Below are 26,523 nucleotides of genomic sequence, written 5' to 3'. Positions count from 1 at the left end.
CGCGCGGCGCGTTTCTTGCACTCGCCCTCACCGTTGTCGACGGCGCCCGCTACTTCTGGCTCTCGTTCATGACCCACTCAGTGGCGAGAACAATATAACGATATCTTGAATAACTTTACAACACGCATACACCCACCTCCTCTCCTTGTAACTAAGCCATGGACAATCTCCTACCGTTCCAAGCATCCATCCTCAAAGAGATACACGACCCCGCAACAAGTGAACTCATCGTCCTCGCCAGAGGCCTCGGGCTGAGACGTATATTATGTACGCTTATGAAGATATACGACTCTCCAAGGTCCCTCGTCCTTCTCGTGAACGCGTCACCCGAGGAAGAATCCGCTATCGGCGAGCTGTTGGGCATAATGGGCTGCCGCAATCCTGGTCTGCGAATCGTGGGATATGAGATGGGGAAACGGGACAGGTGAGCGCATGTGCACTCCCTTGCTCAAGAGAGGATGTTCAGCCATAGAACATGGCAGACAGGATCTGTACAGGAAGGGCGGTCTCATATCCGTCACCTCGCGTATCCTCGTCGTCGACATGCTCCAGTCGGATATACCTACCGAGCTCATCACTGGAATTGTCATGGTTCATGGTGAGAAGTGCGTTCACTCATCATCCATTCATCCTCAATCTGATCATGTGTCCCCCAACAGAGTAACGAATCTCTCCCTTGAAGCGTTTATTGTACGGTTGTACCGCGAGAAGAATACGTCTGGCTTCCTCAAAGCCTTCTCAGATCAGCCTGAACATATTACCAGTGGCATGTCTCCCCTTCGGAGTATCATGAAAGAAATGCAGCTGCGCAAAGTGCACATATACCCGCGGTGTGTCAGCAAGGACGTACATGCCCAAATCTGTTTAAGCTCATTGTGCACTTTTCAGGTACCACGAAGAGATCAAGGAGAACCTCGACCAGCGCCGTCCAGACCTTATTGAGCTCGCAACCGACCTCACCGAACCGATGAAAGACATCCATTCCGCTATCGTTCAGTGTATGATTACGACGCTCGCTGAGCTGAAACGCTCTCACTCCACTGTATGCGCCCCTTTACTTTCACTTTGGTTCAGTTTTTGCTCATTTAACGTCGAAACCAGCTGGATCTCGACGACGTGAACATTGACAACGCTCACTTTCGCTGGTTCGATGCCATAGTCCGACGACAGCTTGACCCCGTTTGGCACAAGGTCGGCCCGAAGACCAAGCAGCTCGTCGGAGACCTTGCTACTCTCCGCCGTCTCCTCTCGTGAGTTGTATTCCTGCTTCTCCTTTCACAATCTGGCTAAATATTTGCACAAAGGTATCTGGTAACCTACGATGCCCTCGCCTTCCACGCCTACCTCGAAACCCTCGTTCTTTCCAATACCACCAACGCATCCGGCAACGCAAGACAGAATCAAAGTCCCTGGATGCTCACCGACGCCGCGAACATCATCTTCAAGACGGCCAAGCGGCGATGCTATGTCCTGACCAGCAAGCACACGCTGGCCTCCCAGCCCGAGGTGATCGACGTGGATGACGAAGACGCATGGGCTGCGCTAGATGAAGCTGAGGGTTTTACTCCACAGATTGGCACGACGAATGGCCGAGGGACAGAGCCGAAGCGACCGCGGTGGTTGCCAGACGGGATAGACCCTGTCCTCGAGGAGCTGCCCAAGTGGACTGTCCTCGCTGACATTCTTCAAGAGATTGAAGAGGAGATCATCAGGCAAGAAACACTCACGAATTTCAAGCCGCGTACGTATCTCTATCTTGCTACATACAACTAGCCTAAGCTCACGCATTGAACAGCGACGATAGGCTCAAACACTGTGCTCATCATGACGTCCTCTGCACGCTCCGCAGAGTTGATATCTGAGTTCCTCTCCGACATGGACGCTTCGGCTCCACGAGGGAGGATGGGCAAGAAAATGATGGAGCGTAAGCTCCGCCGGTACCTCTGGTGGAAGGGCAGACTTGCGGCTGATAAGCGCGGTTCGTCCTCTTTGGAGAACACCTCGTCGCAACCTCAGGGCAGAAAACAAGATAATGGAAGTGGGCAGGTGAGCGAGGCGCTCGCGAGGAAGGATAAGTCAAAGGCGGACCGGAGTGCAAACAGGCGGAGGCTACGCGGCGGTGCGCCCACAGTCGCCCCTACGCGTACAGAGGCGACTAGAACAGGTACAACTGGGACGGGAGACGACGCAGATACAATCGCCGCTTTGTGAGTCCACACCTTTGTCGCATAATCACCAGGTCTTCATGTCACGAATGCAGCATGGCCACTCAAACAGGCACCGCCGACGCCGACGCGGGGGCCGACATCGACCAAGACCTTCTCATGGCACAAATGCTTTCGCAGCTGGACACCGAATACGACGACGTCTTCGGGCTCGTCGCTCCGGAACAAACCGTGCTCGTGCGCACATATGCCGATGACGGCGACGAGCAGGTCCTCGCCGAGCTACAGCCACGTTTCTTCATCATGTACGAGCCTTCAACGGACTTCCTGCGCCAGATCGAGGTGTACAGGAACAGCAACCCTGGCTTGGGCGTGCGGGCGTACATCATGACGTATCACAATAGTACGGAGGAGCAGAAGTATCTTACCGCTCAGAGGAGGGAGAAGGAGGCATTCGAGAGGTTGATCAGGGAAAGAGGGGTACGCTCTTAAAGGATTTTTCTGGTGTTGGTGGGCGCTAACGTAGTGGTCCAAAGTCGATGCTGCTTCCGATATATGAGAGCAGGCAGCCTGTGGGTAAAGGCCATGCAATGATCAAGACCATTAGTTCTCGTGCGGCGGGCGGACGAACCGAACTTAGTACTGCCCCATCTCAGGTATATTCATGACCGTCGTCCATCGCTCCATCTGGCTCACGTCTTTCTCTCCTTGCACAGGTGATTGTCGACATGCGAGAGTTCAGGTCAACTCTGCCATCCCTATTACATGCGGCTGGTCAGCTTGTCGTCCCCGCGACGCTCACGGTTGGCGATTATATCCTAACACCCGATATATGCGTGGAGAGAAAGAGCATACCGGACTTAGTGCAATCGTTTAATTCCGGGCGTCTGTGAGTGGTCGTCGCACGGTATCGTGATCGCGGCAAAGTGCAGAGCTCAACTGATCTCTTTACGACAGGTACACCCAATGCGAGCTCATGTCCGTACACTACAAGCAGCCCATCCTTCTCATCGAGTTCGAGGAGAACAAGTCCTTCTCCCTCGAAGCCATCTCCGAAACCACCAAAACCTACGCCAAGCCCTCCGGCAAGTACCCGACCAAGAAGCCCGCCGCCGGCGCGAGCTCCGCCGCAGCGGACGCGGGCGACCCGCGCGTCGGCCCCACTATCCAATCGAAGCTCGTGCTGCTCACGCTCCACTTCCCACGCGTGCGCATCATCTGGTCCTCCTCGCCGTTCGCTACCGCGGACATCTTCGCGGACCTCAAGATGAATCTTCCCGAGCCGGACCCGTCGAAAGCCATTTTGGTCGGCGCGGAGGACCAGGGCGCTTCGGGGTCGCAGGGAGGCCAGGGCGACGGGGTCAACGCCGCTGCGGAGGAGCTGCTGCAGTGCCTGCCTGGGATTAATGCAAAGAACGTGCAGTATGTGATGGGACGCGTGGGCAGCGTGCGGGAGCTGTGTGATATGGACAGGAAGGATGTGCAGACGTTGTTGGGCGTTGAACCGGGGAACGCGTGTTACGATTTCATGCATCGCGGGGAGAGGAAGAAGAAGGCGGTGAGCTGAGTTGGACGTCGCAAAGACTTTGGGATATCTCAGGTAAGTGTGCACTTTATTTATCCGCAGCTAGGTCATCTGATGGTGTTGCGGTTAGTTTTCGTATCTATACATTACAGTATGACCCACAGTATGACCGGTTTAAGTTTGTGTGTGTTCAAGACTACAGAAATTCACCATCGTGTCCTCGTAATTCGTCTCCCTTCGCCCATCGGCCTCTGGTTGGCTAGGCACGCCACCCACACCTACATGGTTTCTCCCCCATGATCACGCCTATGCTATGGAAACGTTCCTGGCCATGCATACCACCATGTGTCGTACTGACTTTTCTAGGTTCTGACCGCACTACCCCTCCCCCAGCGCATCGGTACCTGCAAATAAGCTCGTTGTCAACTCCGAGTTCTTCGCACCGTCGGCATACATGGGCTTACCGTTATGTGCTGCACACGAGCCGAGTGATGATTTGTCTTCGTGCCAACATGACAACGCTCAAGATTGACGCTATCCAAGTGACCCGCAAGCAAGAACCAGAGCCGAAAGCGCCGCATATCGCTCTTCTTCTTTTTTTTCCTTCCACGAAGTCCACGTGGAATTACCGCCTTAGCCATCTCATCGGGAGCGTTTGAGAAGATTACCACCTCGGTGAGAGTCCTCGGGCGCGGCTCACGGGTTTATCCGTCAGATCACTTGACGTCCAACGGCGTTCTCAAGAAATTGTATAGCCAGCGCCGTATATAATGCACGGAGTTAGGAGTTAAGACGACTTCCTCACCACGTCTCAGACATCGCCAGTATGTCAGACAGAATCCAGCCGGACAGGGCCTTGGGCGAGCAGGTGTCAAAGGTGAGCTACTTATTCTTAGCGGAGAGTATGCCCATGTTCTTATCCCTCTTGGCAGTATTGTAATGGTAGGGAGACTGTATCAGTGCTCTGTACCGTTCCCACGAAGGCTAACGCCAAATTTCTGCGCTCTGGAAAGTCGCGGCATTGGCATGCTTAGTATGTGCTTAGCTCATTCGCGATAACTCATTCAAACATATATCTAACGCTGTCCAGGTGTTCGACTACTTCCTCACCCTACCCTCTGAGGTGCGCCCCCAAGCCGACGCGTCTGTGGCCAGGCTCTCACGCAGGCGCCCGTGCTGACTTCTAGGTGACATGGGTGTGGAGTATGCGATGGAACATGACCAGAATCATTTTCACTGTTTCTCGCTACTTCGCTTTCGTGGCCGGTAGTCTGACAGCCTACAGTAAGCTAGACAACCCCCTGAAACACATCGCGCACTCAGTGTCATCTCAGCTGCGATCATACCAGCCGCTGAGCGCCATTATGTGGAAGTGAGCTGGCTCTCCCTCATCCTCACATTTCAGTCCTCAGCCAATGCTACAGTGCGAGCGGATGATGTCTGTGTCTACTGGTCAGCTGTTATGTCCCCGCAATAACAGGAGCAATTTATCAGTCTTGCTTTGTGTTCAGCTATCCACACAGTAACCATCGTCGCCGCCGAAGGTAAGATTCATAGCGACGCACACGTCTAAAAAATTAATGCACAATAATCAGTGCTGATTATCATTCGCGTGTATGCGTTCTGGGAGCGCAACAGACGTTTATTGCTAATACTCCTCGCGTACGGTGTGGTACGTTTACAGTCTAATCATCACTTGCTTGTTTGTTGAGCTTCTGATAGGCTTGTATCATTGGCGCAACAATTACGCCAAGGCTAGCACCTTTGCACGATCGTAAATCTCCATCCATGTTGCTTTCTTGAGGTGCTAAGATGATAACTTATTTTAGCCCCCGTGTGCACTTTTATGTCTCCACAGGCTGACCTTTTTCAGTTCATATACCTCATAGCGTTTGAGACAGGTATGCAAGCCCGGTTTCAACACGTGCGATCAAGAACACTAACGTAGGTTAATACAGTGCTCCTGGTACTTATGACCCTTCGCAAGTACTTGACGTACAGAAGGGTTAAGAGCCGATTCATCGAACTGGTTTATACCCAAAGTGCTTTATATACGTTTTTCGCAGTTGGTGAGCGCTCATATTTCGATTCATTGCTATCTTATCTGAGTGGACGCAGTCGGCTCTGTGTTCAACGTCATCTGTATTGGCGCAGCAGTAAATATTGTTTCTCGCCATCTCTTCTCTGAAGCTGACAAATCGCAGGCAGCTTACAGCAACCTGGGAGATAAGTAAGCCATTCGTACGACCCTTCTCGTAAAAAACACTCAAGCGAGCTCTAGCTTTCAAATCGCAATCCACAGCATCCTGGCGTCGCGTATTCTCTTCGATCTGCAGGTCAGCGACGCGGAAGAACGTGCTACATCGATGCTCTCTCGGCAGACGGAGGGCTGGACCGAAGTACAACTCACACAAGACATTCGCCTCGACGAGTCGGGGTTTAGAGAAGCTTATCCTTGCAGCACGATGTCTTCTGTGACCAGTAGCCCTTTAGAGTCGTCAGGTACGATTCGGGAGGTAATGACATCTTAATGTGATTTTCGGCACTTCCGGACCGATCCGAGCTCGATGGGCGAGTGTCAGAATCATAGCATCATCACGTCATGTCCATCGTAAAGTGCTTACGCTTGATTCGTTCCTACTCGAGCCCAATCTTGTCTCCTGTCCGCTGCGGCCGTCCCTTGGCTCGTCTTGTCCCAGAATGAACGTGATGAAGCCATCTTGCTTCCGGCCGTATTCTTCGATAATCAGTCAGCGCACCACCTTGTGGAAGTCTTACTCATCCAATAAGGGAAAGAACTGCCCGTGAGACGTATGTATATATACCATATCCGCGTTCACATTCACCCGATCGTTGGATTCCATCTACTTAAGCCCCAGACACTTATCGCAGATCTTGACTCAACCCTTTAATTCAAAACCGACATGCCTACTGTCCAGCCCCCCGCCAAGATCCTCGTCACCGGCGCGAACGGTTTCGTCGCTGTGTGGGTCGTGCGCACGCTCCTCGAGCGCGGCTACACAGTCCGTGGAACCGTGCGATCGGCCGACAAGGGAGAGCATCTCAAGAAGCTCTTCAGCTCTTACGGCGATAAGCTCGAGCTCGTCGTCGTTGAGGACATCACCAAGGTGCGTCGACCTTTTAGGGTAGATAGCGGTAGTTTATCTCACGAATGGACACCCGTCTTGTGTCTAGGAAGGTGCATTCGATGAAGTCGTCAAAGGCGTGGATGCGATTGAGCACACCGCGTCGCCGTTCCACTTCAACGCCGAAGACCCCGAGGAGTTGATCGGCCCCGCTGTCAACGGCACGGTCGGTATCCTGAAGAGCGCTGTCAAGAATGGGTACGATTTCATCTTGACATTCTGCACTTGATGATCACTGATTTGTTACTATCCGCAAGGTCGTCTGTTAAGCGCGTCGTAGTCACCTCGTCCTGTGCAGCCCTTCTTGAAGAGCGTGACGAACCAACCGTCTTTACTGAGAAAGACTGGAACGAGAAGGCCGTCGCTGAGGTTAAGGAGAAAGGCCGCGAGGCAAGGAACGTGGCCAAGTACAGAGCGTCGAAGGTTTTAGCTGAGAAAGGTGCGTATCTGTATCCGTCGCTCCAGTCACGCTATGCATGGAACTTATGGTGGCGTACGTCACATAGCTGCATGGGAGTATTATAACCAGAACAAGGCGTCCGTGAACTGGGAAATGTCGGTCCTGAACCCGCCATTCGTAAGTCATGCTGCTGTATGCATTGAGCTTCTTATTTTCTGACACGCCAACGTTGAACGCTGGTACATGTGGCATTTCCAGGTCTTCGGCGTATGTCCATTCATATCACTCTCACCCTCTACACCTTGCTAAGCAACATGACAATTAAAGCCCGCCATCCATGAAGTCACTGTGCCTTCCGCGCTCAACACCTCCGCCCAGGTGTGGTGCAACAACATTGCGCACCCGACTTCGAGCGGCGCGACGAATGAGTTCCTTGCCACGGTTGGACAAGAATGGATTGACGTGCGTGATCTCGCAGAGGCACACGCACTCGCTCTCGAGAAGGAAGCGGCGGGCGACGAGCGTATCATTGTCAGCTCGAGTAAGTTTCCGCTTTCATCTCTCCGTACCACACTTTGCGTATTCACGTAACTGCTTCGCCTAGGCGTTTACAAGTGGCAGGACTTCAGTGAGCCCTATCTCGCCTGATATCAGACCAGCTTCACTCATCTACTTCCTATCCCAGTCGATGCGGCTAACAAGGTATCTCCACCGCCCAAGCTCTCGCAAAAGCTTGCGGTCGGCAACCCCGGCGCAGGCAGCGCAAACCCCAACACCGTCCATATGATCAGTTTTGATACCTCGAAGGCCAAGAGCATTCTTGGGCTCAAGTACCGCACCATTGATGAGACGACGAGGGATACACTTGCCGATTTCGAGGCAAGGGGATGGTAGATTGTATTACATCGATAGAACATTTGTATCATTAGAACGAATACGAATTATCGCCACATCCGATCACCTTGTGTTGAATCGAGGTACGAATGAGAAGGGTCGTGTATCACAATGGAAGACCGAATGTGACATGTGGCGACATCCGATCAACATGATTTTTCGCCACATCCGATTACCTTATGTGCAATGAAGGACCGCCGCCGATGAATGGGAAGGTTCATGTGTAGAGAGCATACGGAAGTACATGTAATGAAAGCAGGATGAGAGGAGCATACGAGTCTCGTCCGCCATAGCGCCTGACCAACCTCGATCCTTGCGGCCGCCACAAGCCAGGAGACGAGCAGAGCACATAAATCGGCTTGTATGCACAATACCGAGTGACTGCGTCGCCGTTCTAGGCCTGGGGCATCGCAAGCATCAAGCTTCGTAAATCGAGACGTATACGGTGGATCGAGCGGACTCGTTCTGCCCCAGAAGTGAGAGAATTAGAGGAAAGGTGAAGAGGAAGGGCGGACTTTTTGATGTCGATACTGAGTGTCATCCCCTCATCTTTATACCTGCCGCTTTGTGTCCCGTGCCAATAAACGGCGTTTATCACGTCTACAGTAACACTGTCCACGCTAAATTAACGCTGCCATCTAATTGGTTGGAAACTAAGTTGCGTACTTTACCTCACGTTGACTCAGAATGACGATCCTGTAATCGTGCGATCTTCAGGAACGGCGTCTTCCGATAAGTATACTGATTGGACCTCGCCTCGCTGGACCAACAGCCTCACTGGAACGGGTTAGTCGTAGCAGGTCGTAGCGGGTATCACGCCACGAGCGGACCATTCGAGGGGCGCTATTCCACTCTGCTCAGACACTAACAATGTCTAACACGCTCCGACGACCGGTTCCATCAGACCTCATCACGGCTAAAACCATGCACCGACATCTTTAGTACGACGAATAAAGTCAGTGATTTGATCAAACCTCACTTTGAGATGCGAAGATTATCACACCAAGGCAATCCTGTGGCGCGGTTATGTATCATGACGTGCTCTTCACGATTTTATGGAAGCAAATGAGAGCAAAGCATATTAGCAATATATGAGTCAGTCGTATGAAACCAACGAGAACCTCTCAAGCAACAGACAAAGCCATAGAGCTATCTATCAAGCAGTGCGTGAAAAATCGCTAAATATATCGCCTCGTTAATTTTACCTTCCATAACATCGTTGAAAAGTACGCCAAAGGCTAGTAGCCCTCGCAAGCTAGTACAAGTTTCCGGGGCTGGCGGAAGTCCCGGTGTACTGACGTGGTGACCGACATTCGGTCTAAACTGACAAAGATGAAGAAGTCGTTAGTAGAATTGAATGGAGGCTGACGCAGCGAAGTAGGAGAGAACGACAGGCGTGCATAATGCTTTGCTCCGGCCCGTGATTTAAGTAGCGAACATGGCCAGCGATGACCACATTTCGAGGACGTTTTGGGTTGCTTCGAGTCGCACGATGGTGTCGGCCCATCATCTGGTTGGTGCCATGGGGGGTCAGCAGAGCTTTTCGGGTTTTATCGCCGATCCAAAACTGGACTCGACGCAATTGAACCAGCGAGTTAGTGGCCGTGGGAAACACATGCCGTGGCTCGGCTGACTGTGTCGGACTGGTTAACGACCTCGGGACAACTCCATGTCATTCTCCCTGCGTCATTGTCCAGTCATACAGTCCCTGCCATTGACCACTTATAAGGATGGTGTCGGCCTCGTCGGCTCTCACGTCCCCAGGCCCCGTCCATCACGCACGAAAACTCCCTAAGAAAGACGATGGCTCACGACATCGCACAAGACAACCGGAAGATCTCTACAGCGAAGGAGGACGGATCACCTACTCCGACCCTCCGTGAACATCCCAGTGACCCGGTCGAACCGCCCGAAAGTGATCTCAACCGTCCAACACCCAATAATGGAGGCGAAAAGGCAGGTCACGATCAATCTTCTGCTTCTTCGGACCCGAACCTCCTCATCGTCGACTGGGATGGCCCTGACGATCCTCAAAACCCTAAAAAGTCGGCATTTCATCTTTCCTCGTTTCATCGTCGTGTGCTAAACGGATGCCTTTGTTTTCTATAGTTGGAGTTACAGGCAAAAATGGGCTGCCACCATCGTTGTCTCCTCCTTCACGTTCATCAGTCCCGTCTCCTCCTCGATGATTGCTCCCGCCGCCAACCAGGTCGCACAGGACTTCAACATTACGAGCGATGTGATGGTTGCCCTTACTACTTCCATATTCGTCTTGGCCTATGGTGCGTCTCCCTCCCACTGAAATGGAGCCAGTACATGTCTGATAAGCGTCCTTTAGCTGTTGGACCCTTATTCCTCGGACCCCTCAGTGAAATATTCGGACGCTCGCGGGTTCTGCAAATTGCCAACATGTGGTATCTCGTCTGGAATCTGGCATGTGGCTTTGCTCAGAATGAGGGCCAACTCCTTGGCTTCCGGCTCCTGGCTGGTTTGGGTGGAAGTGCCCCCCTTTCGGTGAATTTTCCGCTTCGTATTCTATATCCACCCAGGAACAGCAGCTAATGGAAAACCCCTCTACAGATAGGTGGTGGCGTTCTCGGAGACTGCTGGAGACCCGAAGAGCGCGGAAGAGCAATGGCAGCATACTCGCTCGCCCCGCTGCTGGGTCCCGTCGTCGGCCCCATCGCGGGAGGATGGATCGCGGAATACTCGACATGGCGATGGGTATTCTGGTCTTCCAGTATTGTGGACGGTGTGATTCAGGTGTTCGGTTTGTTCTATCTCCAAGAGAGTGCGTGTCCTCTAGCAGCTTTCATGCTTTCTCGCTCATGTCTCCCAGCCTTTGCACCACTTCTTCTGGAGCGGAAGGCAGAAAGAATACGGAAGTCGATGGACACAGAGAAGGTGCAGTACAAGGAGGTTAGGACGGTATTTGAAGGTGAACACAGAAAGTGCGCATGCTCGAAACATGTTCTAGTTTATATGGCTGACGTCTTCTGCAGATGGCAAACTATCTTCAGAAAGGCCATGTTCCGCCCATTCGTCCTCTTCTTCCACGAGCCCATCATCCAGCTTCTGGGTGTATACATGGCTTACCTCTACGGAATTATGTACCGTATGTCCCCCGCTCCTCCCCCGCATGATATCCTCCATCTCACACACCTCTTCCTCATACTCAGTCTTCCTCACGACGATGCCCGACATCTTCGGCACACTCTACAACGAATCTCCTGGCATCGCGGGGCTCAACTACATCGCACTGGGCGTTGGCCTCACGGGTGCGTCGCAACTCAACGCGCGCACGCTCGACCGCATCTACATCTACTACAAGAACAAGAACGGAGGCGTCGGCAGGCCTGAGTTTCGTCTGCCATCCATGGCCATCGGGACGGTCATCCTGCCCATTGGGCTGCTAATCGCGGGCTGGACGGCGCAGTATAAGGTGCATTGGATTGCGCCTGATATCGTGAGTTTTTCACCCCATGGAGTGGTTTTGGTGTTGCCGTGACTGACGGAATATTGATACAGGGTATCGCGCTTGTCGGTGCTGGCGTTATTCTGAACTTCCAGTGTATCCAAACGTACGTTGTCGACACGTTCACGCTGCATGCTGCTTCCGGTACGTTTCCTACCCTCTACCCATCATGACCTTCTTTGCTAACGTAACCTTGTCGCTTAGCTCTCGCCGCCGTGAGTTGCCTGCGCTCACTCGCCGGCTTCGGATTCCCGTTGTTTGCACCAACGATGTACAACGCGCTCGGGTACGGTAAGGGCAATACGATTCTAGCTGCCGCCGCTATCGGAATTGGCTGTCCTGCGTGAGTAGTGTTCTTGCTTTATCACCGATTTTCAGCGGCTGACTGAAAAAACACTGTAGTCCCTTCATCTTCTGGTTCTACGGCGAGCGCATCCGGCAGTGGAGCAAGCACGGAAAATAAGCGTGAGGCTTGCCTCGCTTCTCACCGAACCAAACCAAACCACAGCCGGACACGATCTAAGCTACGACCGACGGCACGATAATGGCTCATCTTGGTGCATACATATACAGAATCCAGTACCCACACTCATCTGCATTCACGAACGTTTCTCGCAATTTTTTTTTCACGATTCTTATCTCATCTCATCACACTCATATTACGGTTTACGCTCAAGAATCACGCTCATATATCTGCATCTACAGTAGACGCATACCTTGTATCAATGCTTACGTAGCGGAATAATAGATGGCTTTGGTATCACGGGTTTTGGGGCTTTTGTCGTGTGGATCCTAAGTGTTCGCCCAAGGTGAACCGCTTCAAAATATTTTGATTGGCGTTACTGACTCATGGAGTAGGACAGCTTTGAGAATATATACGCTCCGGTAGTGAAGTTTTCATCGCCGGGATAGCTCAGCTGGGAGAGCAACAGACTGAAGTGCTTCCGCATTCTGGAGGTCCCGTGTTCAATCCACGGTCCTGGCATTTAATTTTGCTCGTATAACCACTCACCCTGTCGCTTGTCTCATCGACGCCTTCGTCGAGTTTCGACTCTTTTTTGCCTCTCGGTCTTGCAGAAACTCTAACACGGGTAGTGGGTATCCAACACAGCTCAGAGCGACAAATTTTTAAGTTGATGCTCTCGGCAATGTCGCAGCGGGATTATAGCACTTACACAGCATATGATACAGATAATTTTACACGAAAGCACGAAAGCATGGATAGTAGAACGAATAGTATGGTTGCTGTGGTATACGGATGACGGGATCGTGCACGTACAAAACTGCGTACAACAGATATCGCTGCAATAGATAAATAAAAAAACAACCTAAGTTATCAAATCGTCGATCTCTGAGTTGAGGCTCCAACTGTTCAATGCCCGAACAAATGTTCTCTCTCGTCTCTCTCGACCGTGAAGCACTGGAAAAAATGCGTAACAGGGAGGGCAGGGGAAGGGTAAACGTGATGGTAGAATAGAATATGCGGTATCTTGCTCTCGTAAGGACGTGACGTGTGAATGTGCTGGCGCGTTCTCAGTTCAGGCCGCGCAGCGCGGTAAGCACCGCCTGCGTCTCGTCGCTGTTCCAGTCCGTGTTCCAGCGCGAGGTGCGCGAGCCGCGCTTTGATGTGCGCCTGCTCGGCGGGTTCGCGGCCTCCATCGACTGGCGGTAGGTCGGGAGTGCCTCGTCCGCGGGAGCTCCAGCGGCGTTGCTGCTGCTGGCAGCGTTGGCGCTGGCGTTGGCATTGGCGTTGGCATTGCCACCGCCGCTGTGCCTGTTGCTTGTGCGGCGGCTGTTGCGGCGACTGTTCCTGCGGCTGCTCGTGCCTGTGCCGAGGGGGTCCCCTTCGCCGGGATAGGTAGGCGCGAGCGGCGGAACGGAGAAGTGCCGCGCGACCACGCCCGGCACGCGCGGGGGCTGCGGTAGGGGCCTGCTGGCACCAGCACCAGCACCAGCACCAGCACTAGTACTAGCGCTAGTGAAAGTGGGCGGCTGCGGCAGGTCGCGCTGGGACATCTTACGCTGGAACTGGAACATGGACATGGCCTTGCGTCGGCGCTGGCTCTGCGCCGCGTCGATCTCGTCCTGCGTCGGCGTGGGGCCAATCGGCAGCTGCTGTGGCTTTGGCTGCGCCGGCACGGACTTGCGCTGCGGCTTCGGTGTCGAGGTCGAGGTCGGGGCGGGGGCGGACGTGGACAGGCCGTGCGCGAGGCTGAACGTCTCGCTCATGGGCGTCGGCGCGGCGGGGATGGTCGTGCTGCCCGAGGAGGTGGCGAAGCCGAGGGCGCCGCGCGAGGGCGAGTTCTTGAGGATGCCGCGCGGGACGATGTGCGTCGTCGCGGGCCTGTCGTGCCGCGGCTCGGGGAGCGCCGGGATGTCCTGCGCGGGGCTCGCTGAGCGGCTGTGGGGCGGGCTGAACGAGATCTGGCGCGGGCGCGTCGGGGGCGACGGCCGCTCGGAGGCAGTAGCCTGCAACTGAGACTGGAGGACGGGCTCCTCGGGATGTTCCTCCTCCTCCTCCTCCGCCCCCTGACCAAGGTCAAGCTTTGAAGTCGACGCGCCTTCCTCTGCGAGTGTCTCTACGTCCGAATCAAACCCTGGCGTAGGAGGGAAGCGTACGCTGAGCTGGTCTGGACCAATGACCATGACCTGGTCGTGCGGGGACGACTCCGGTGACGTCGGTGGAGTCCCATATACGGTCCCGGTAGCCGAATGGATAGTGGAGAGCGCGGAATAGGGGGGCGGGTTCAAGTACGCCTGGTTCATTGATGGGTTGCTCCGGCTATTGTGGATCGTCAATGTGTGTGGACGGCGGCAGTGGGGAGCCTCGGCAGTCGCCGGTAAGTCGACACACGACGAGGAGGCAGAGGGACGAGTGATGGTGATGACGGCTTCCGAACCATGAGGGGTAGTTGAGGGGTGGTCGTCCTTAGTAGAGAACTTACGGGGTTTGGAGGCACGGAAGATGCGGGCGAAGGAGAAGGGCATATTGGTTGGTAATGAATGTCGGAGAGGCACAGTGAGGCTCGAGGGTGACCCCAAGAAGTGATTAGCTGGGGGCGACGGTAGATAAGTAAAGGTTGCGAAAAAAGTACGAGTAGAACAGAAGAATAAAAGGGGATGGATGGCCAGCACCCAGGAAGCGAAAGCGAAAAGAAGGAAACGAGGGGAAAGGGAAGACAGACAGCGAATCAACAAATTCTTCCTCACAGGAGGGAAAGTTAGAGAGCGCGCGAGGTCATGGGGACCTATATATGACATGGCACTGCTGTCTGCTCTGTGCCGCCCAACCTGTGATGACGCTAATCAAAACCGATCAAAGAGCTGTGTCGATGTCACCACAGTCCTGTTTTTCATCCATGATTAGTTTGCCTCTGGAAGGAGACATGCACGGCCTTCACCTCGCCCCTGGCCATCCCATGTCCAGTCCAGGAAAGTGGACAACGCCGGGTGGTAGCTGGTAGCGGTGATCGCCTGTAATCTCGGGGCGTGGCTCTGCGAGATCACCATCAATTCTCTGTTCACTGTTGCTCGTTACTACCCGCTGCCTACGGCTGGGAGCCAAACTTTGAAGCATAGCCTCCGTTAGATGAAACTCGGGCTCAATTGAGAGGATATGAACGGGTGCCTAAAACACGTCTGATTGTCCTGTGGAGAAAGTGATGTTACAGAATCTTCAATGAACGTTTCGGACCCACACTTGAGTTTACTCCCTGGCGGTAGAAAGCAATGGCTTGCATCCCAAGACGGATGGGCTTGTGGGATAAGATGGTGAAGGTACATTTACATGTGATCCCCTCGCTGCCCCGCCATGTGCTAGACGGAGGTCGTACGACGTAGGTACGGTTCTGCGCACATGATAAGTAGTTCTCCCGCCGGCTGAGCGTTTTTCTCTGACACCCGCTCCACTCTTCCAGCCTCGACCACAGGTCTGGGACTGGGACCGTCGAGAGTATGAATATTGGTTACCAGCCTCTTGCTATTTGTTCAGGGGCGATCTCACGAGCGAGAGAAAGGATAGCACGACTCGAGAACTCATACGGACGCGGTCCGTGCTCCCGCGTGCCTCAAATCCGACTCTTGATGCAGATGCCCTTGGCGCCCGTTGCTCAGTCTAGCACAAGGTTCAGCGCTCGCGACTGACCATCTTGCCACGGAGGCTTAGGCACCGGCCGCGCGCTCTGCGCGCATCAAACGTAGCTCCGGATAAATGTTTTGAAAGATATTTAGCAAGGCGGACGTACGACGTTGTAGCCCCATGCTCCGAACGGGCGTACTCGGCATACCCAAACAAGGACAGGCGGCCATCTGGTTTCGCTGCTGCAACGATGACTTCATCAGGTACTTCATTGAACTCGAACTTTTGACGCTTGCTTCAGCGTGCAGGGCGATCTGTACTCGACTGAGCGAGGGATCGACATACCATGTCGATGTATTCCTCTATGACGCTCTATGAGCTTGGAGGTGCTATTTAGCTTGGGCTCCCGTCTGCTCTCGAGGAATGTCTACCTACTCAATTCTTCGCGGCGCTCTCCCGAACACACTCAGAAATATCCATTCTGTTCCCATACCTCCTCTTCAAAAAAAGCCAAGATTCATGTCTTCCGCCCCCGGAGAGAACTTTGAGGTCCGCCAGACCTCCACGTCCGAAGACTTCCACCCGGACCCGTCCAAGAGCCTACCGCTCTCGCCCCCACGACAGCGACTCGTCGATGATATCATCGCACTCTACAGCTGCGAGCCGACCGTCGAGCGCGTGAAGCGGTACACGCGTGACTGCGTCTACGACGACCAGTTCGTGTACGCGAACGACCGGTACAAGATGGCGGGACAATGGTTTGCGCTGCCGAAGCTGTTCAATGCGAGCAAGAACGACGGGTACCAGGTCGTGAAGAACGATAGGGAGTTGATCCAGTTCAAGAATGAACAGGTGCGTACCAATAACCCACGACCGTGATGTTCCCCCCATAATCACGATGACTGAGAACGATTTGATATGGTACTCACGCATCTCCCTCCAGTCATGGACATTCAAGATCATCCCCAAGACAGCTACTATCAACGCGCTCGTCTCTCTCTCGCTCGACCCGGACACGGTTGACTCGGACTTCATCCAGGTCAAGTACCACAAAGACCAGGCGAACGACAAGGACTACTCGCACGAGGGGCTCGGCTTCAGTTTCAAAAAGTGGCAGGCGGACAACGTGATGAAATATATGGAAGGCCCGGAGGTACAGATGTTCAAGGCAGACGAGGGTGCGGGGAAGGAGGATGTTAGGACGTACGGAACAGGGTCGGAGGAAGGGCAGGCCCCCAAGAAGCGCCTCTGAAGGGCTATGTCTCCGACATTTAAGTCGTCTCAACTCGTTCGACTAGTGTAGTCATGAAAGTCAATTGGCATTACGAGCTTTGCTCTACATGTGCGAAACGAAATGAGTCCAATGAAACAATTAGCTCAGCGATAGTCCAGAGTCAGGTTGATCACCGAGGCAGGATGGCTTTACTTCCCTTAATTTCAACGTGTGCTGCCCTGAAGTCGAAGAAAGTAAGACTTCGTATTCTATCCATCGTCATGCAGACATGTACTAGGCGGAGGATAATCGTGAGCAAATGACGTGGTGGATAAAGAGGACATGTAGGCTAGGCCGATGAAGTTTTCCCGCGATCTCGCTAATAAACTCAAAATTGTCGCGTCGCGTCTTGTAATCGTCCTCCACCGTCGTCACCAGCTCCAGGCACACTGCAGGCCATGCTAAAAGATGCATCGAGTCCTGCAGATACCGGAGCTCAGAGAATATATCTTCCACCTCATCAACAAGAGGAGCGCTTACGCCAGTCTCGCAGCGGTTTGCCGCGCATTTCAAGATCCAGCGCTTGACGCGCTTTACGGAGATGTCGACGACTTTTGCAACCTCTTGAAGTGTATGCCTGGAAATCTTTTTTCGTATCAGATATACAAGCCTACTCTGAACATGCCAATGCTGGTCCGTGCATGCTGTCTCCTACTGCGTGTCTATTTGCTGATGGTGGCGGCATTGCCTCGCACCTTCAGTTTTTGAAGCGCAACATGACATCGGGCGACTGGCACACCTTATCAAAATACACTTCACGCGTCCGCTCTCTTCAAATCACCTGGGATCTCTCGGAAACCGACACGAAGCCCTATGCTCTTCTGGAGGATACAGTCTGCTACGCTCTCGCCCGCTGTGCCTTTCCAGGTACGATGTTCCCCAAGCTACACACCCTCCGGCTTATCGGGCCGGAACGAGCGGGGGTTTCGATGTTGCAGCCCTTTCTGCTTGGTGAGCGACTTCGCCATCTCTACATCAGCCCGTGTAAGGTCTTTGTCGACGACGTCTACAAACACATCCCCTACCTCCCCTACCTCTCTCCACTTCTCGAGACACTAGTCATTGACTTCTCCTCAAATGTGGAGACTACCCCTGGACAGCTCTCCATCGAACTCCTCAAACCCACTGCGGACATGGCGAGTGTCCTTTGCCAGATGAACAATCTTCAACGCATCGGCTCCGGGCCTATGAGCGAATGGATCCTCGCCCACTTGGCATCTCTTCCAAAACTCAGCACGTTGACCCTGATGGTGTTCAAAGAATGCGGGTGGCTATCTAGCCCGTCGTCAGTCATCTCGGTCCCCAAGCTCACTTCACTAACGCTTCAAGCTGCGGAGTACGAAACAGCCACCCTCGCACTTAGGAAACTGGCCGACTCGGCGCGCAGACCCGACCAGCTCAGCGACTCACCCGTGCTCGAGCTGCGCACAGTTGGGCTGGAGGTACTCTGGGTGCTTGCCACGGGCGGGAGCCTGTCTGTCTTTACTTCCGCACTCGCGTCCTGCACGTCCCCCACACATCTCCAGGAGATTATCATCTCGAACCGCTCGCCAAACGGGGCCATGACGATCCCGCCGCTTCAACTGTTAACCCCAATCACTTACGACGACTTGCGGCCGCTTGCGGCATTCTCGAAGCTCACTCGACTTTCCCTCTCCTTCGTGTTCATTCCCTTCCTCCCCCGTGATGCCTCTAAATTCTTCGATCTCCTCCCTAGCTGGCCGCTACTCGAGATCCTCGAAGCGCGTCCTCTCCACCTCGACATCGCCACGCTCGTCCATATCCTTCGGGCCCTAACAAAACTATCTATCCTCTCTGTCGACGTCATCGTGTCGGATACCGAGCTCGAGGACTTGTCCCAGGAGGAGACGTTCAAAGCGCTGCCGAGCAACGATCGCATCCGGAGCATGACATTCGGCGAAAGGTACGAGTGGAGCAGCCTGCGGAGGTACGAGCCTCTCTTCCAGAGGCTCATGCCGCGCGCGAGGTGGTTCTGGAGCAATATCGCAGTGGTTTCGCGGACGGCGTAGGGCAGGCTGTTGGCGTGAGGAGAGGATGCATTGGATAGCACTAGTACGATACCAAGTCAGATGCGTTTTGTAGACGTTCGGTTATCTTTATTTTTTCCCTCTGAAAAGCTGACAAAGCACTTCACATAACGAGGTCACCGCGTGTTTTCGGTGTGCTTGATTGCGCTGCCTGAAGCCTGTCCCATCGCAACTCACTCGCTCAGCGCTCAGGCCCAGGATGCACCCTGTCTTTCATGTCCACGAGCTCATTGGACAGTTTCTTCTCCATCTCGACAGCAAGGCCGACCTGCGCCGGTTTGCTAGAGTGTCTAAGTACTTCAAAGATCCGGCCCTTGATGCGCTATATGAAGAGATCAACTACCTTTCCGATATTCTACGATGTTTGCCTGGAGACTTGTGGAATATCTCATCGACGGGTGACAGGCTTAAATTCCTGACGTTAGTGAGTACAAGCACGTTCCGTATAACGTTAACCATCGCTTACGCAATGACTCTGATAAACAGGACTTCAAACGCCCTATGCTGCCAAGTGATTGGGGGCTACTGGCAACGTACACTTCACGGGTCCAGCGGGTTCACTTACGGGATAATTGGGGTAGTGCACGGATTTCCCTTTCTGAAAATGTTGTCGACGCTTTATCAGCCTGCCCTTTACCTTCCGGGAACATGTTCGCCAGCCTCCACTTCATACATGTTGACTCCGCCGGCGACCGTGATATCAAGATCCTCCATTCCATTGCGTTCGGCAGCCAGCTTCGTCACCTGCGACTCTCCTTTTGCGACTTCAAGCTTCAATGCCAGAGAATTCTCAAAGCTTGCTCCTCGGCTTGCAGTGCTTTCCCCCCGCCTTGGAACGCTACTTGTCAAATTCCACGATCTCGAGAGTTCATTTGACGAACCCGCTGACCCGACCCCCGAGCTGGTTGCGATTATATGTGGGCTCCATAACCTGCGCATGGTATCTTGCGGCCCAGTTAACGAGACCATTTTGGAGCACTATGCGTCCCTTCCGCGTCTAGACTCACTGAGCATCCAGGTGTTCAAAGATTCCACCTGGTTGAAAAGCCGAGGTTCAGCCTTTCGACTCCCGAAGTCACTGATTTTGGAAGCGATGGAGTACAATACCGTTGGGCGCGCGCTCACAAGGCTAGCGGGCATGGCCAAAGGGCCTCATGGGTCTTTCGGAGCGCAAGTGAGCAGCATCAAGGTTGATATGCTTCCCACGTATTCATCCAGCAATTCGCCGTTATATTTGTTTACCTCTGCATTGGCAACAGCCTGCCCATCTTCTACCCATCCCCTTGGCATAGACATTCGCAGTTATGATAGAGAGCCCGAAGATTCTTCTGTAGTCACTTATCGGGATATTCTTCCCCTCACAGCCCTCTCAACATTAACACGTTTATCGCTTGAGTTCGGAAACATCAACGTCCTCGGTGGAAATCGTGACATACTCTTTGACCTTGTCCTTCACTGGCGGCTTCTCGAGACCCTCAAAGTCGCCCCGTTTACCCTTAACCTCACGTGGTTCGCACGTATCATTCAGGCCCTTTCCATGCTGACCACGATATCCATCGACATCGTTGTCGAGGAAGACGAGATTCCGGCGTTATGGAGAGAGCCGGAGTTTCACAGTCTACCGACCAATAACTGCATCACCGCACTCAAGTCGGTCGAGCGATGGTCGCACGTCCCTCTGTTCCGTCGACTTGTCCCCCGGGTGAGGTGGAGTAGAATGGATGGCCCTCTCCTATCTCTCTGAGAGATACGTATTCCCCTGATAAACCGGACTTTACGATGGGATGTATTCTTAGGATTCTGTGAAGCAGTCTGAAGCCGGAAGTCCCTTGTAGTGTTCAGTTCATCTCCTGTAAATTACGAAGCAGTCGAAGTCGATTAGTTAGATCAGAATCGTTTCCAATGCACTCTCTAAACGAAGCATGGATTGCATCGAAATGGATCCGGATCTGAGGTTTATCAGTCGTACAATCCAGCTAGGGACCAACACGCGGCTCGATGGTTCAACAAAAGCGACTGGAGCCGAACCCGATGGTGCGGACCTGAAGCGCAAGTGTAGCTTCGAGCCTTTATATCGACGTGGGGCAGGTCTTGACATAGACTACGCATGGTGCCTTTTACAGTGTCTTCAAGAGAACAGAGCACTGAACGCGTTGCACAGTGGAGAAATCCAACGTCCCTACATGACACCGACAGACTTGATTAGTCCCTCCCGTACCGTCATCGAGGTACTAGAATCCAAGAAGTGTGCTGCTATGGCGAGGCAAACTCGATTCGCGCGTGGGTTTGTCGAACGACGACTGAGCTCACAAAGCGTACAAAGTCCGACTGAATATCGGAAACCGGACTACTTATTCATTGACGCGCTGTGTACCTGGGCCTTCCAACCGAAGCGACCAGACTGGTCGCCATAGATCGTCACGCAATTGATCCTATCTTGAGTGCACTGCATGGCCTACGAGCTCTTGTCTCCGACTGTCCGCGCCTGTCCGAACTTGCTCTGGCTATGCGCGTCGCTGCGTCGACTAGCTGTCGCCACGAAAAGTGGTCACTTGACCGGCTGGACCAAACAATCAGTACCACGAACGTCGCTCTTACCGAGTTCAATCTCCTCAACTCGGAGGTTGAGGATGCTTTCCTCTTCTCCGTAGTCGTCTCAAAGCTAGCGCCTAGCGTTGCAATAGACTGCTTCAATAAACCGATGAAGGAAGTGCAGGAAATGTGTCGAGAGCGGCAAGGTGGTATCAGCGCATGGAGCTGGAAAGAAGTGGAAGAGTGCTTGACGCCGCTCATCCCAATGGACGATGATAATAGTTCTAAAGATGATGTCGATAGTACTGTTAGTAGTAGTACTGACGATAGCACTGAAGACTGACGCATTGCCTAGCGTACAAATCTAGATACAGGACTACAGTCGAAACTACCAAATTTCAGCACTTGCCTGTTCCATCAGGTCTTGCATGCATACAGTGAAAAATCTGACGACGTGACGCGTCAACACGTCAACGCTGGGACCGCGAGAACGCGCGTCTAATTTCGGACGCGTTTACATGTAGTGACGTCTGGAGGACCCCCGAATATCAGTACTGAGGCATGGTGCCGACCCCTCCGAAAATGTCCGTATAAAGGGTGTCAAAACCCCCCAAAATGTCCGGAAAAATCACCTGGCCTTCCGCTGCTGGTCGGAAAATGTCCGGAAACTGGGATCTGGCCTCAAAATTGGCAAATTTTGGCCTGATGTCCGGATTGTGGCATCTGGCTTGTCTAAAAGCGGTTTTTAGAGAGTAAAAGCTTGATTTTTTGCTCTAATCAATGATTTGGTAGATGCTGCACTTCAAATATGGTTTTATTTGTTGTGATAATGGGGTTTTGTGAACATGGCACGAGGACGGTTCGAACCCAAGACCTCGTGGTATTGTCGCAAAAAGGTTAATGTGCATAGATACTTATCCATTCCGCCACAGGGCCATATTATCTTTCCCGATGTTTGCGTATATGACTACATAGATCGAGGACGCCCCCCTCACCAACACCGCCGCCGACGACGGCGACGACGAGGATTAGTAATACACCATTCACTTCACAGCACACAATCAGTACAATCCCAATTTCAAGTAAGGGTTAGATGCCCTTGCATGAGGCTAGGAAAAAATGCTACTAATGGATGGGACCATTCAGGTTAACTGGCGCGGGATCACTTTCGGACGGATTTTGGGCAGGGCTTATTCGTAAGAATGTTATTATGTAAACAGCTGGACCGTGCCGCACGCCTGCTGAGTCCCAGAGGATTGGGAGACCAACATTGCATTAGGGTAGTCATGGTCCATTGTGGACCAAAACTCCTCGTGGCACCGCCCCCTTGATTTGTCCGGACGCGCACCCGGCCTCCCTCACGCGCCAGCTCAAATGTCCGTATCCTGGACCCGGCATAGGTCGTAAATCCGGCTCAAACTCCCCAAAATGGGCCTAAATGTCCGGAAAAATCACCTGGCCTAGGTGTCCAAAAAAGGAAATTCGTGTCCGGATCGGCACCATGCCTCAGTGCTGATATTCGGGGGTCCTACGTCTGGTACGCGAAATTGAACCACCGGCGTCGGTGTGGCTTCCCGACACACGCATCGCCTCTGCAGAGAAGCCTACTGCTTCACCCACCTACATAGAATCGTCTTCTTCTCGTCCCTCGAAAGTCGACACGCGCCATAACCACACATGAAGATACTCCCTCCGGAAACCATACGCGAGATATGCAAGTACTGCACAGGCTGGGATGTTTGGGAAACAAGGAAAGCACTGGCGTCGCTGGCGAGAACGTCCAAAGCATTCCGGGACGAATCGTCAGACGAGCTCTGGGCTTCAGTCCCTGTAAAGGCTCTCTTTGATGCTTTGCCGTCGCGTACGATCTTGAAGATAGGCATAAGTGATAAGGCGATCGTAAGTGTCTCCTTTTCCATGCCGTTGTTGGTGTATGACAGTGTGTAATCCAGGTTAAGTTCAAAAGCGAGCTGATGACTGCCTCGGACTGGGATAGTTTCTATAGGCGCACTTTTAGCGTGCGCGAACTGTACCTAGACAACGCGGGAGGTGTCGAGATTTGCATACTATCATCGATCTTCCCCTCGCAGTCCCACGTCGAGCAGGCTATCCCTCGGCTCATACGCCTCCACCTTCCTCGCAAAGACTACTACGGCCACAGTACCACCCCCTGGCTCATACTTCAAGTGTTCTTAGTTCCCAAATTGCAATTTCTCAAGGTCAACTCCTTTGGTGAAAGTGGGTGGGACTTCATAAAAGTAGTTCCTAAACGCTGCCCGGTACTCGAGTCCTTGGATTTATCTCAGCTACACGGGTGGCCGAATGACGACAAGGCTGTATTTTCAGATATGATTCGGGAGTTAGAGAACCTCAAATCATACAATGGCCCGATTTTTCAGGAACGATTTGGGCGAGGACTGTCGCTCTTACCTCGTCTTGAACACGTCTCCATTGAAACACGATTCGGTTTCGACAGGAGCCACTCATTGGCCCTAGGCTCCCTTCCCTTTCCCGCTCTCTCTTCTATCTCACTTAGCGTCGATCCATCTACCTACGGTAGACCTGGGAATGCGATAGAGCTCTTGAGAGCTATCAGCAGCAAGCATGGAGAACACGAGCGACGACCACTCTCAGCGTCGATCCAATTTGTAGAGCTGCCCCTTCTAGAGGACGTCAGAGAGTGCTGCTCTATCCTCTCGTCCTACTCCCACTTCGACTTGCAATCTATCTCTCTTACCGCTCAGATTGATGACGATATCGAAGATGAGGATACCGAAGTTAGCGAGCTAGCACTCACGTTGATCAGGCCACTCCTGCGTTCAGTCTTTCTCAGAAAAGCTATCCTCAATGTTACCCACCAGGTTTACTTCACGGACGCCGACGTCCAGGAGATGGCGCGTGCATGGCCGCATCTGGAGATACTCAAGTTCAACGAAGAAGCCTGTTGGAATACTCAGCCAAAGATCACGCTCGACGGGCTTCGCAGCCTGCTGAGCAACTGCACCCAGCTGTATGAGCTAGCAATCGCCATCACCGTGCCTTGGTCCAATTACAATGGCGCTGAGCGACAACTCGGCACGCTAGACAGCACCTACGGCATCGGTCACGCCATGCTTGCAGCGTTTAATCTCCTTGATTCGGACATAGAAGATGAACTCTTCTTCTGCGTGGCTATCGCTCAGCTCGCGCCGTACGTCAGGATCTGCATGCTCAACTCAGAGTTAGGGCGGATAGGTCGTGCAGTCAAGGATGCGCAGGTGATACGTCGAGAGAAAGACGGTTTCGTTAGTAGATTGACATGGCCCGAACTACAACAGCGCTTGCCCTCCTGCGTAACGGGGCCTCGCATCGACGATTCTCTTGCAGCGTTTTTGGCTGACTGGGGCACCTCCGAAAGCGGCTCCGAGGAAGAGTGGTAGTGGGCCATTAGGAGTAGCGAAACTTGGAGCATATTCTAGCGTTCGTGTGTAAAGCCGCTAACCTGAATAAGCAATTTAGCGGTGAAAGTTTTGTCAGTACAAATCCATACAAACCTTGAGCATGCTATCTCATTGATACAATAGTACTTAAAGCAATCCTGAGCAAAAAGAAGACCTGAACAAGAAACTTAAGTCGACTGGCTCGAGTAGCGTATCTCGCCCGCTTTTGAGTGTGCTTGCCCTACTTGACCTCAGTAATCCCAACTTTGACACGGTCGAACATCGAGTTGTCCACGTCATCGACACCCTGCAAAGCAGATGAAGGTACTTTTAGCCATTGTACTTCTCCGCGTCGAACGCCGTATCTCATATGTACTTCAAATGGCGAGATGGCAAGGACCGAGGACGTCAGTGTACCGCCGGGTAGGGGACAGGAATTGCATATAGATAGGAGTGAACCGTAGTTGCCAGAAGCGTCGCGGGCTACCAAGCACGAGTAGAGATACTCAGTCGAGAGCATACGTCGTACCGCCATGGTCCATACGAAAGCATGGGATGTAAGATCACCGAAGTCTTGTTGGGACAGCGCGTCCGCATGCTTTATTAGTGCGAATCATGAAGAAGGAGCGTCCGGGAGTGCACGAAGTGTACAACACCAGAGGTGGCATGTAGATGTAGCCACCGTGTCAGCTCTTCTATGCACGATGAAAGAATTGTTTCGGAGCATACCTGAAAACAGCTGTTTGCGGTGACATTTCCTGTACCCGCACTGCGACCGTGGAATTCGCGAGACTCGTCAACTCGTTAGCAAGACCATTTGTATCGGGTAGTGCATTTGCTTGACGTCGACTGGGTCCGAGCTATCCAAGTTGTGGAGATGAAGTCTTCGGTAAATGCTAAGCTAAGCGTGCTGGCATGCATGCGCTTGACTTATTTCTGACTAAGCGTATTGAGAAGCTAAATGAATTTCGCGTCCAACCTTGCATCGTGCAGATCAGTGATCGGAATCCCACTACGAAGAGAGGCTGCAAGCGAACATACCTACATGGCGGAGGACGTGAGTGGCTGGACGTTCACTCAGCGAGGACATGTTCGTACCATAGAGCGAAGGCAACATATCGATACAGTTGCTACTTAATGTAATATCCTTATGGTCGTATTATCAGTCTTGAGAAGGGTCGTGAGCCGGTTATCGAGAGCGAGAGGAGGCATTAAACCTTTTCCATGGCAATTTAGAGGGCGATGATGGGAGGAGTGAACATTGGCGATTCAACGAGATCCATCTACGTTGACGTTTCAGCATGCGGATGTAACGTAACGTTCACGGAAAGTCGCACCTGACAGAAATAGGATCGCGTCCGGAAAGGCATAATAACCCTTGAGGAACATCTTATGATCCCGCTGGACTGAATATGACAGACTGCTGCTGCAAGTATTGCTCATGTAGTTTTGTTTGTACCAGCGACGTCCGAGATCCGTTTTCTTCTACGGCACGAGTACAAGTATAATCGCGAGCACAAGGTAGTGGCCATCGATATCGGTGCTGACCCAGAACATATCTCCCGCCT

General features: G+C 52.9%; 9 protein-coding genes and 1 non-coding gene across 10 annotated transcripts; 9 read left to right on the top strand and 1 right to left on the bottom strand.

Moving 5' to 3' along the window:
• Positions 1–158: 158 nt before the first annotated feature.
• On the top strand, positions 159–3,906 carry CONPUDRAFT_140757 (uncharacterized protein; the record flags this gene model as incomplete). Its single annotated transcript, XM_007764758.1, has 12 exons — positions 159–424; positions 483–605; positions 660–830; positions 889–1,042; positions 1,102–1,250; positions 1,305–1,741; positions 1,796–2,207; positions 2,261–2,645; positions 2,702–2,821; positions 2,882–3,054; positions 3,123–3,765; positions 3,821–3,906. 11 exons carry the CDS (start codon positions 159–161, stop codon positions 3,730–3,732), a joined length of 3,000 nt encoding a protein of 999 aa, XP_007762948.1. The 3' UTR covers positions 3,733–3,765; positions 3,821–3,906.
• A 610-nt stretch (positions 3,907–4,516) lies between these two features.
• CONPUDRAFT_68605 (uncharacterized protein) lies at positions 4,517–5,924 on the top strand (the record flags this gene model as incomplete). The annotated part of the gene is made up of 8 exons (XM_007764440.1): positions 4,517–4,567; positions 4,781–4,813; positions 4,878–4,974; positions 5,214–5,234; positions 5,286–5,362; positions 5,549–5,591; positions 5,649–5,759; positions 5,809–5,924. The coding sequence occupies 8 exons, from the start codon at positions 4,517–4,519 to the stop codon at positions 5,922–5,924; spliced, it is 549 nt and encodes a 182-aa protein (XP_007762630.1).
• Positions 5,925–6,547: 623 nt separating this feature from the next.
• Positions 6,548–8,198, top strand: CONPUDRAFT_78563 (D-lactaldehyde dehydrogenase). Its single transcript, XM_007764542.1, has 8 exons — positions 6,548–6,818; positions 6,886–7,034; positions 7,094–7,275; positions 7,343–7,413; positions 7,495–7,503; positions 7,564–7,777; positions 7,841–7,864; positions 7,922–8,198. Exons 1-8 carry the CDS (start codon positions 6,615–6,617, stop codon positions 8,128–8,130), a joined length of 1,062 nt encoding a protein of 353 aa, XP_007762732.1. The 5' UTR covers positions 6,548–6,614; the 3' UTR covers positions 8,131–8,198.
• A 1,735-nt stretch (positions 8,199–9,933) lies between these two features.
• CONPUDRAFT_114063 (MFS polyamine transporter) lies at positions 9,934–12,079 on the top strand (the record flags this gene model as incomplete). Its single annotated transcript, XM_007764757.1, has 10 exons — positions 9,934–10,175; positions 10,240–10,412; positions 10,469–10,644; positions 10,711–10,921; positions 10,970–11,081; positions 11,133–11,245; positions 11,310–11,596; positions 11,659–11,749; positions 11,810–11,948; positions 12,008–12,079. 10 exons carry the CDS (start codon positions 9,934–9,936, stop codon positions 12,066–12,068), a joined length of 1,605 nt encoding a protein of 534 aa, XP_007762947.1. The 3' UTR covers positions 12,069–12,079.
• A 428-nt stretch (positions 12,080–12,507) lies between these two features.
• On the top strand, positions 12,508–12,590 carry CONPUDRAFT_t14. Its single transcript has one exon. It is a non-coding gene; the product is annotated as a tRNA-Phe (tRNA).
• Positions 12,591–12,755: 165 nt separating this feature from the next.
• Positions 12,756–15,074, bottom strand: CONPUDRAFT_140754 (uncharacterized protein). Its single transcript, XM_007764756.1, has one exon. The coding sequence runs from the start codon at positions 14,864–14,866 to the stop codon at positions 13,139–13,141; it is 1,728 nt and encodes a 575-aa protein (XP_007762946.1). The 5' UTR covers positions 14,867–15,074; the 3' UTR covers positions 12,756–13,138.
• An 812-nt stretch (positions 15,075–15,886) lies between these two features.
• On the top strand, positions 15,887–16,935 carry CONPUDRAFT_114060 (uncharacterized protein; the record flags this gene model as incomplete). The annotated part of the gene is made up of 2 exons (XM_007764755.1): positions 15,887–16,493; positions 16,627–16,935. The coding sequence occupies exons 1-2, from the start codon at positions 16,107–16,109 to the stop codon at positions 16,933–16,935; spliced, it is 696 nt and encodes a 231-aa protein (XP_007762945.1). The 5' UTR covers positions 15,887–16,106.
• A 388-nt stretch (positions 16,936–17,323) lies between these two features.
• CONPUDRAFT_160875 (uncharacterized protein) lies at positions 17,324–19,085 on the top strand. Its single transcript, XM_007764754.1, has 2 exons — positions 17,324–17,589; positions 17,658–19,085. Exons 1-2 carry the CDS (start codon positions 17,365–17,367, stop codon positions 18,984–18,986), a joined length of 1,554 nt encoding a protein of 517 aa, XP_007762944.1. The 5' UTR covers positions 17,324–17,364; the 3' UTR covers positions 18,987–19,085.
• Positions 19,086–20,097: 1,012 nt separating this feature from the next.
• On the top strand, positions 20,098–20,748 carry CONPUDRAFT_148094 (uncharacterized protein; the record flags this gene model as incomplete). The annotated part of the gene is made up of 1 exon (XM_007764753.1): positions 20,098–20,748. The coding sequence occupies one exon, from the start codon at positions 20,098–20,100 to the stop codon at positions 20,746–20,748; it is 651 nt and encodes a 216-aa protein (XP_007762943.1).
• A 2,465-nt stretch (positions 20,749–23,213) lies between these two features.
• CONPUDRAFT_148093 (uncharacterized protein) lies at positions 23,214–24,955 on the top strand (the record flags this gene model as incomplete). Its single annotated transcript, XM_007764752.1, has 3 exons — positions 23,214–23,435; positions 23,489–24,793; positions 24,854–24,955. 3 exons carry the CDS (start codon positions 23,214–23,216, stop codon positions 24,953–24,955), a joined length of 1,629 nt encoding a protein of 542 aa, XP_007762942.1.
• Positions 24,956–26,523: the final 1,568 nt, after the last annotated feature.

Source organism: Coniophora puteana, assembly GCF_000271625.1.
Source record: "Coniophora puteana RWD-64-598 SS2 unplaced genomic scaffold CONPUscaffold_1, whole genome shotgun sequence".
Taxonomy (NCBI): domain Eukaryota; kingdom Fungi; phylum Basidiomycota; class Agaricomycetes; order Boletales; family Coniophoraceae; genus Coniophora; species Coniophora puteana.
This window is presented reverse-complemented; position numbering and strand designations above follow the sequence as displayed.